At 59.9% G+C, this 8,121-nt stretch overlaps 2 protein-coding genes across 3 annotated transcripts; one reads left to right on the top strand and one right to left on the bottom strand.

Moving 5' to 3' along the window:
• Window positions 1-450: 450 nt before the first annotated feature.
• Window positions 451-4,425, bottom strand: RPL28 (ribosomal protein L28). 2 transcript variants are annotated; one of them, XM_040251941.1, is made up of 5 exons: window positions 3,107-4,425; window positions 2,692-2,780; window positions 2,486-2,609; window positions 754-872; window positions 451-589 (listed from the first exon to the last, which is right to left on the bottom strand). In XM_040251941.1, the coding sequence occupies exons 1-5, from the start codon at window positions 3,180-3,182 to the stop codon at window positions 500-502; spliced, it is 498 nt and encodes a 165-aa protein (XP_040107875.1). In that variant the 5' UTR covers window positions 3,183-4,425; the 3' UTR covers window positions 451-499. The 2 variants fall into 2 exon arrangements, with proteins under 2 accessions (XP_040107875.1, XP_040107876.1); XM_040251942.1 differs by having other exon boundaries at window positions 2,692-2,830; window positions 3,107-3,192.
• TMEM238 (transmembrane protein 238) lies at window positions 4,016-7,996 on the top strand. The gene is made up of 2 exons (XM_040251940.1): window positions 4,016-5,387; window positions 7,869-7,996. Exon 1 carries the CDS (start codon window positions 4,841-4,843, stop codon window positions 5,378-5,380), a length of 540 nt encoding a protein of 179 aa, XP_040107874.1. The 5' UTR covers window positions 4,016-4,840; the 3' UTR covers window positions 5,381-5,387; window positions 7,869-7,996.
• Window positions 7,997-8,121: the final 125 nt, after the last annotated feature.

The raw sequence follows: 8,121 nt of genomic DNA, 5'->3' as shown, positions 1-8,121 counted from the left end.
CCCTCCTTCCCACCGTAGCTCCTACTGGGGCTTCCAGACCACCCCAGAGAACAGTGCACAGCCAGGGTCCCAGACAGCACACACGTCACCTTCACAGGCCACAGAACTACCTGAACAGGAGGTGCACTGAGCCTCCATCCCGATGCCCACCCCTCAGGAGAGAGACTACTACTCGGAGACCAGGAACTTCCACTTAAGTCTATCCTGAAGTTTCAGCATGCACTGGCAGCTTGTGGTGGTGTGATGATTATAGATTTTACTTCACGTGCAATTCCTAGTCTCACGAGTGTTTGTGCACCAGACAGGCAGAAACGCTGGGCCATGGACTCAGGCCCCCCGCCTGGAGCTGGCTCTTCAGACCCAAGATGCTGGGGAACCTGTGGCATTGGCAGTCCCTGGGGGACAGATGGGAGCAGGGACAGACTCGCAGCTGCACAGAAGACGCAGGTGGAGGCGGCGGCTGACAGCTTTATTGCTCTGGGGAGGGGACGCCAGAGGCTCAGGAACTCTTGGTGGGGCGGCTTGGCTTCCTCTTTACCATCACAGGCTTCTGGCTGCGCAGGATGGCGCTGGCTCTGCGGATGGCGGCCTGTAGGCGAGGCGGGCTCAGGTCACCTCCCTGGGAGCCTGTGCCCCCCACCTTGTGTTCCCAGAGTGCAGGTCTGGCTCCACAGTCAGGAGAGGACCACCCCTTGTGGCACTGCCCAGGTGCCCCGGGGCCCCTGCCCGCCTCTCAGGTCCAGCCCCGCTCACCATGCGCAAATCTGGGCGGTACTTATTCTTCCGGATCATGTGCCGGATGCTGCTGAGGGTGGCCCGGGCGTTCTTGTTGATGGTGGTCCGCACGTAGGAAGTGGCCGGCTTGCGCTGGCCTGGCAGGGGAAGGGGAGAAGAGGGGCCCCAAGGGTCAGAGGGAGGGTCTGGAATGTCGGTGCCCACACCAGTTGTGAGGGCAGAATCCCACCCAGAGAGCCCGAGTGGCTGGGCCGTGTGAGTGCGGGAGGCTGCCTCATCTCCCAGCTCCACTTAGGGGACAATCACAGGGACGACCACAGGCCAGGCCCTGCACCGATACAGGTGTCTCCTCCCTACCCCAGCCTGGAGACAACACTGCTCAGCTCACTGGACAAAAGGTGGACTCTCACGTGTAAGGTCACATGTGCACAGCAGTCGTCCGAACCCAAGTGAGGCAGGCACTGTGCACCGCACGGGCCAGGTAGTGAGTGCTCCCCAGAAAGCAGCTCTGCTCCTCTCACATCCACACCCTCACAGGCCCAAGCAACCAGTCTGGGCAACGAGAGTCCAAAAGGCCGAGCTCTGAGGCCTGGCTCTGATCAATGAGGGGTGATCTGGAGCCACAGGAGGGACTGGAGGAGGAAGGGCAGCGGTGGGGGCGGGGGTGCGTGTCTGGGTGTGTGTGCCGGGCACCCGCCCCTCACCTGCACACAGCTGGAGTCTGCTCTTTACTGCCCAGGCAGAATGGAAACGAAACCCACCCCCCTTCACTGTGCCTCAGAGCTGATGGGGTCCTGGCTGCATCCTGTGCCCCTGGGTGCCCCCAAGAAGCCCAGGACCCCGTACCACACTGGAGGTTTGATGTTAGCCCTCGCTGACCCCAGAAGAGAGCCCACATTACCCGCTCAGATCAACCCAGTTTCTGACAGCCCAACAATGCAAAGCAAGGTTTTGGGGACCCAGCACCCCAGGACAGGGTTCTCAAGAGTGTGGGGATCTGGGCAGCCTAACGGCATAAGCAACTGGCTGCCCCTGGCTGCACTCTTGGGAAGAGAGGCTAACCCTTGTCCCTGAGACCACGAGGCAGCAGCTGTGCTCGGTGCTGTCACTGAACGGGACACAGAGATCAAAACCCACAGAGAAATCCACTAGGGAACCTGGAAAAACTCGTTCCTATCTCATAAAACCCAGTGCCCATTTAAAAACAAACGTTGAAGGTGTGATACACTAACTCCGCTGTTATCCAGAAACCCCTTCTCCCCTTGACCCCCCTTCGAAGAGTCTAAAGAGCAAGTCTGTGGGGGAAACCAGTTTATGGGGGCGGATGGGGGGTAGTGGAATGCTGAGACCTCCTTCTGAGCTCCTCCAGCCACAACTCGAGTCTAACTACTGCTTCAGAAGCTTCACTTTCCACATGTGGGAACTAACGGTCGGTCCCTCATCTGTTTGCCTCCCTTTCCCCACTTCTGGATAGGCTAATGCCCACCTCCACCTGGGGTGCTTCAAGGATTTATTCTTAAAAAACCATCAAACAGCAGAAATTTTGTAGTCCTGACTCCTATTAATTTCTCCACTTTTCAGATGAACTCGTGTAACTGGTAGGCTCGCTTAGAAAGGAACCAGCCTCCCAAGCAAACACCCCGAGCCCAGAAATCCTGACTCAACAGCACAAGCACCAACACTAAAAAGCCACAGTCCCCTGCGCCGGATGGGGGTCAGCTGCCTGGGCCCAGCCAGGGTAAAGTCTCACCGGATCTCCGCTTCATCACCACCACGACTCCTTTGCCGTCCGCCGCCGGCTCCACACCCACGGTCTTGCGGTGAATGAGCCCATTGTAGCGGAAAGAGTTGCGGGCTTTCAGGTTATTCGGCTCCTGGGAACGGGAACGCATCGCGGTCGTGAGGGGCAATAGTGCAGGTCCCTCCCTCGGACCGACGCGTCGGGGCCCCACTTACGGTGCTGTACGTCTGCTTGTTCCTCTTGATCAAGAAGCTGGAGCAGTTCCGCACCACCATCCACTGAAGATGCGCGGACATGACGGCGACTGCGGGGAATGGCGCGCGCGGAGCCGTTAGGGGAGCAGCAGACAGAAACCTGGCCACAGAGAAGGGGTGTTCTGGGGGGTCGCGGGGAACGGGGGGGCACCACGTGGGCCGACGGCACCTAGAAGTCTGCCAGGCGGGGCTGAACTCAGGCGGCCGTGACTCACTACAGGGGACGAGACGATGAGAACCCAAAGACCTAAGGCGGCAGCGCCGGAGAGCAGCCAAGAACGAGAGGAGCGCGGTGAGAGCGACCAGGCCCGGGCACAAACACGAGCATCGGGCACGCGAGCTAGGCACGCGGGAGGAGGAAGAGGCCTTCACTCACCTCCTCTCCCTGCGGCGGCCGGAGACGGAAAGAGGCCAGCCGGGGGCGGGGCGACGCCTTTAATACCGACACGCATTTCCGCTTCCTGTCTGGGCACGCGCGTGCGGTCGGCTACCCCGGCCTCCGAGGCAGCTGGTCAAGGTTCGGCTATTTCCGCCAGCCAGTCGCCAAACGTTCGGGGCCCTTCGGAAGCCTTCTGCTAGGGAGGGCCCTTCATGTATCCTAGGAACTCCACGGTCAGATTTCCGAACAAGTCTCGCTCCAGACACCCCCAGGTCCCCTTCCTCAGCGGCTTCTTTCCAACATGGCCACCCAATGCTTGGCACAGTATGGGTGCTCAGTACACATTTGTCTGATAAATGAACCTGTGAGTGCGTGAACTATTTAAGCCTAGTTCCAGGGACTTCAAGGGCCTCCAGCTTCTTCATAGACCGTCGGCTATTCCCGACGAAGGCAGCAGGCCCGCTCGGACATTTTCGGAACTCTCCGGAAACGCCTTTCGGAAGGAGGGCCGCTTTCCGTCCTCTTGCCTCTTGTCCACTTCGGATCGCTTCGGAAACACTCGGTCTCCATTCGGCCACCTTCGGAAAGCTTCGGCTATCCCCGGGAGCTCCTTCGCTCAATTCGCCTTCCCCAGGCCCCTCTTCAACGCCTGAACCCTGTGAGTGCAGAGAGAAGCTGGACGAAACTTTCTCGCAGTCCTCCACCCTCGGGGGACGTGGATTTCCTCTAAGGGCGAGTTGTGTTGGAGGAGAGGAGGTTTGCCTGCGAAACCTCTGGTTCCCTTAGAGCTTCCATTCGCGTTCCCCCTCTTCCCTGTGCCTTGCGGCCTGGCGCCCCATTCCCACCAGCACCGTTCACGGCCGTTACACTTTATGAATCTTTTCTGTTGCCAGGGTCCTCCTTAAGGGGAAGGAGCCTCGCCTGATACATCTCTGTTGCAGCCTGGCCAGCACAGAGCCTGGCGAGGCTCCCAAGCGAACAGAAAGAATGACAGGGCCTTATGTCATCTCCATCAGGACAACTCGTGATTATGTCCAGGAACTCCTCTAGGGCAGAGGCTTTGTCCATCTCCTTGCCCTTGGACTTCGCCCCTAATGAGTCCCGACAGTCCCGAGGCCCCAGGAGAAATCTGAGCAAACAGGGACGTTGGGGCTTGCCTTGCTCCTTCCGTTGGAGTGCTCTAAATCTGATGGTGGCGACAGACTTCCTGTGAGTCTGATCCACCGTCCTGTCTTTGGCATCATTCTCTCTGGACCACACAGGCGACCTCGGCAGGCAGGCAGTAAGTGCCCACTTCCATCCCTTAAGGCGCCCTGACTGCCAATCCCCTGCTTCCTCCTGAGGGCCCAGGGCTTTGTCTGATCCTTGTTTTTTGACCCCACCTGTCCCCACCGCGGGGCCCACTGCCCAGGAGGCGCGGGAGGCAGGCAGAGAAACAATGCCAGGGCTCCCCCCGTGCCTTATGGTGCCTCCATCAGAAAGTCCTGAATTTGGACCACGTGCGGCTTCAGACTCCTTAGGGGCGCAGGGGGCCCGGGCCACACTAACCTGTGCGCCCAGCCGGCCTCAGCATCGGCTCCTGAGGGCCAGGGCGCCCCCAGGCCGGGCCCTTCCACGCCCGGCCCAGCCCAGGTGACCAGGAGAGCGCCGGGCATACCTGGCGCAGAACCCTGACCCCGCCCCGGACCGCACCCGGAACGCGAACGCGCTCTCCCCGGGTCAGAGCCAGCCATGGCGGCGGCGCCGGCCGTGTGCACCTCGCCGGGGACCCCGCCGAGCGGTGCACCGTCCCCGGCGGCGGGCGCGCCGGGGCTGGCGTCCGGCCTGGGCCGCTGTCGGATGGCGCTGCTGCTGGCCGTGGCGCTGGACGTGGCGGGCATGGCGGCGCTGCTGACCGGCGTGTTCGCGCAGCTGCAGGTGCGCGGCCGCGACTTCGGCGACCTGCTTATCTACACGGGTGCGCTGCTCGTCTTCCTGAGCCTGCTCGGCTGGATCCTCTGGTACACCGGCAACATCGAGATCTCGCGCCAGGAGCTCGAGCGCGACTACGGCCTGAGGCCCTCGGCGCTCGCCCGCCTGGCGCGGAAGCTCTCCCGCCGCTGGTCGGCGCCGGCTTCCTCCGCCGCCGGCCGGCGCGCCGCGCCCGGCTCCCGGGGAGCGCGCCGCGCCGCCCGCACGCCCCCGCCGCCCGCCGCCGGTTCCCGCCGCGTGCGCCTGCAGCTGGCCTCGCTGGAGGCCGGGCCCGGGGCGGCGGGAGCGGGCACCGAGTGAGCCCGAGGTGAGGGGTGGGGAGGCGGGGCTGGGCGGGGACGAGGGAAGAGACGTCAAAGGGACAGGAACGTGGAGAGAAGGGACAGGGACACGCGGGGAAGAGAGACAGGTAGAGGTCAAGATCGGGAGGGAGAGAAGCGAAGAGCACAGAGGCCAGAGGACGAAGACCCAGAGACAGTACGCGTGGGCATAGGCCGGGAGAGACAAATGAGAGCCCGTTCCCAGACGTGGGAATTTCCAGGTCGCTCAAATGGTGAAGAAGAGTACCTGCAGGGCAGGAGACCTGGGTTCGATCCCTGGGTCAGGAACATCCCCTGGAGAAGGGCGTGGCCGCCCACTCCAGTATTCCTGCCTGGAGAATTCATGGACAGAGGAGCCTGGTGGGCTACATACAGTCCATGGGGTTGCAAAGAGTCGCACATGACTTGAACGACTAACACACACACATCTCAGCCATGAGGGCCGGAGAGTCACTGTCGGCTCCTTGGATATTTGGGGATATTGGTCCCAGTGTCTCCAGTCTCCAGGCACACCCGGTCTCATTTCCCATCCAGTCCTCCCAGTGTAGCAGTCTCTGAGGTCACTAATATCACCGTAACATCCCAGGGAGGACACTGAGGTCCCCGAAAGGTGCCGCGTCTTGCCCAGGGCGGCTAGTTGTTGTACTCTCCAGAGTGCAGAGACCTGCTGTGGCTCCCTGCTGCCCTCTGGTTGAATCCAAGCCGCTCATTCTGTGTGTATCCCCCACTCTCCTGCCTTCTCTGCAGTGATGATAACACCCCTGCCCCCCACCCCCGTCCATCATGGTTGGGCTGTCTCGGACCAATTGGCCTCTGTCCACACCTTCACCTTCATCAGGGTAGCACTTGTAGTCTTCACTCTGCACAGAAAGTTTACCAGATGTCTTTTACGATCCTACTCCAATTTCAGTGTCTTTTTCTGGGTCTTCTCATGGTCTGAGTTACCCTCTTTTATTGTTTATATTGCCATGTGTTGGTTGTGTGTGTGTGTGTGTGTGTGTGTGTGTGTGTGTGTGTACTGATACTGTCTCTCACACCCAAGAGGGAGACCTTAGAGGGTCAGATCTGGGTCTCTGGTGTCTGTGTTCTTAGCATTCTCCAGCTAAGAGTGAACTCAGGAAGTCAGAGGCTGATGATTGGGTGGGTGGGTGGATGAATGGATGGATAGATGAGTGATGGATGGATGGATGGATGAATTGATTGATGGATGAGTGGGTGGATGGATGGATATGGTGGGGTTTTTGGAATTTTGTTTTTGGCTGCACTGTGTGGCTTGTCGGATTTAAACTTCCTGACCAGGGACTGAACGCAGGCCCACGGCAGTGAAAGTGCTGAGTCCTAACCTCTGGACCTCCGGGGAATTCCCAGTATGGTGGGACTGATTGACGACAATTAGGTGGATGGGTAGTTGAATGGATTTGGGTCAGATGGGTAGGCAGACAGATGAGAGGACAGATGAAAGGGTTGGTTGGTAGGTGAATAGTTAAGTGGAGCAATGGGTGGAAGACCGGAGCAGTTTCCCAAATGAGGGGTTCCATAACGGAATTAAATCCATGTCCTAAGACATTCTCTATTGGTGATGAATTAGCTTTCCTCCTCTGCAACCAGAAGGATGCTAGTTATATACCTTTTTGTGTGAGAGAGAGAGAGAGAATTTCGAGAATAGTCACCTGGATCATGTGCTGTGTTGTGGTTCAGATGAGGAAACAATTGAAGATGAACAAATGTATGCATAGACAAAGCATGAGCTAACACACAATTTGACATACCATGTGGAAGTAACCACCAGTGGTTAACATTACCCCCTGGAAACACTTTACCTTGCCCAGAAGTCTAACCCAGCTGTGGCGGACCTCTGCTGCCAGAACCACTTGCCAGAAACTGGCGGCCAAGCGGATTAGACTCTAGGCCCCTCTGAGAAGGAGAACGGGCCTGTCCAAAGACAGGACTCTATCACGAGCTGGGTGAGGTGGCTCCAGCACCCAAAAGACGGAGAACTGGAACTTGCAGAGGGACTGTGGGTGGGACTCCAGGCGCTCCTCTCTGCCTCGGGGACCAACACCCATGGAGAGGCACAGCCCCAGCCCGTGTCATTTCTCCCCCGTGTCATCTCTCTCTGCCCCTCTGCCTCTCTGCCCCTCTGCCTCTCTGCGTCCCTGTGTCTGTCACAGTCCATCTCCCATGTTGCTCTGTATCATTGTCCCTCTGTGGGCCCCTCGACTTCTCTCCCCGCCTCTCTCGGCCTCTGCCTGCCTCTCATCCCCCACCCTGTACCCCTGGGGTCCGCTGAGTTAAAGGCGCAGTTGCTGCTGCACAGCAGGCCGAGAAAAACGCAGGAGCACTGATTAAGCAAGTGTGAGAGTCCGTTATGAGGGGCTGAAGGAGGAGGAAGGGGCCCCTGGCCGTGCATGGTGGACCCGGGATGCAGGGGTCCCGAGCCGGCACTAACCCCACCCTCCCTCCTGCAGATGAACGCGTGGCCCCAGCTGTGAGCGCCCGACGGAGATGCGCTGCCACTCCCAGCAGCCCCTGGCCACCAGGATACGCCTGCCTGTCTCCCATCTCTCCTGCCCCAGATAAACGGCTCTGCCTCCCAGCACTGCATGTCTGTCTGGGGAGGGATGCTGCGGGAGCAGGGGAAGGGGCCCTAGGAGCCCAGCTGTCCAGGCTGCCCCCTTGTTGGGGGGGACAGGAGCCAGGGGCGGGGTGGGGTGGTGCAGG

This window comes from Oryx dammah, unplaced genomic scaffold (assembly GCF_014754425.2).
Source record: "Oryx dammah isolate SB20612 unplaced genomic scaffold, SCBI_Odam_1.1 HiC_scaffold_13, whole genome shotgun sequence".
NCBI classification, from domain to species: Eukaryota; Metazoa; Chordata; class Mammalia; order Artiodactyla; family Bovidae; genus Oryx; species Oryx dammah.
Note: the sequence above shows the minus strand (reverse complement) of the source record. Positions and strands in the feature narration are given on the sequence as shown.

What these genes read in the sequence shown, in the direction of transcription:
- RPL28 (XM_040251941.1), bottom strand. Translation starts at nt 3,182, where the DNA reads ATGCGTGTCGGTATTAAAGGCGTCGCCCCGCCCCCGGCTGGCCTCTTT. An exon ending in GGCCGCCGCAGGGAGAGGAG is followed by an intron (nt 2,781 to 3,106) that starts GTGAGTGAAGGC and finishes CATTCCCCGCAG; the next exon opens with TCGCCGTCATGTCCGCGCAT. An exon ending in ACAAGCAGACGTACAGCACC is followed by an intron (nt 2,610 to 2,691) that starts GTAAGTGGGGCC and finishes TCCCGTTCCCAG; the next exon opens with GAGCCGAATAACCTGAAAGC.
- TMEM238 (XM_040251940.1), top strand. Translation starts at nt 4,841, where the DNA reads ATGGCGGCGGCGCCGGCCGTGTGCACCTCGCCGGGGACCCCGCCGAGC.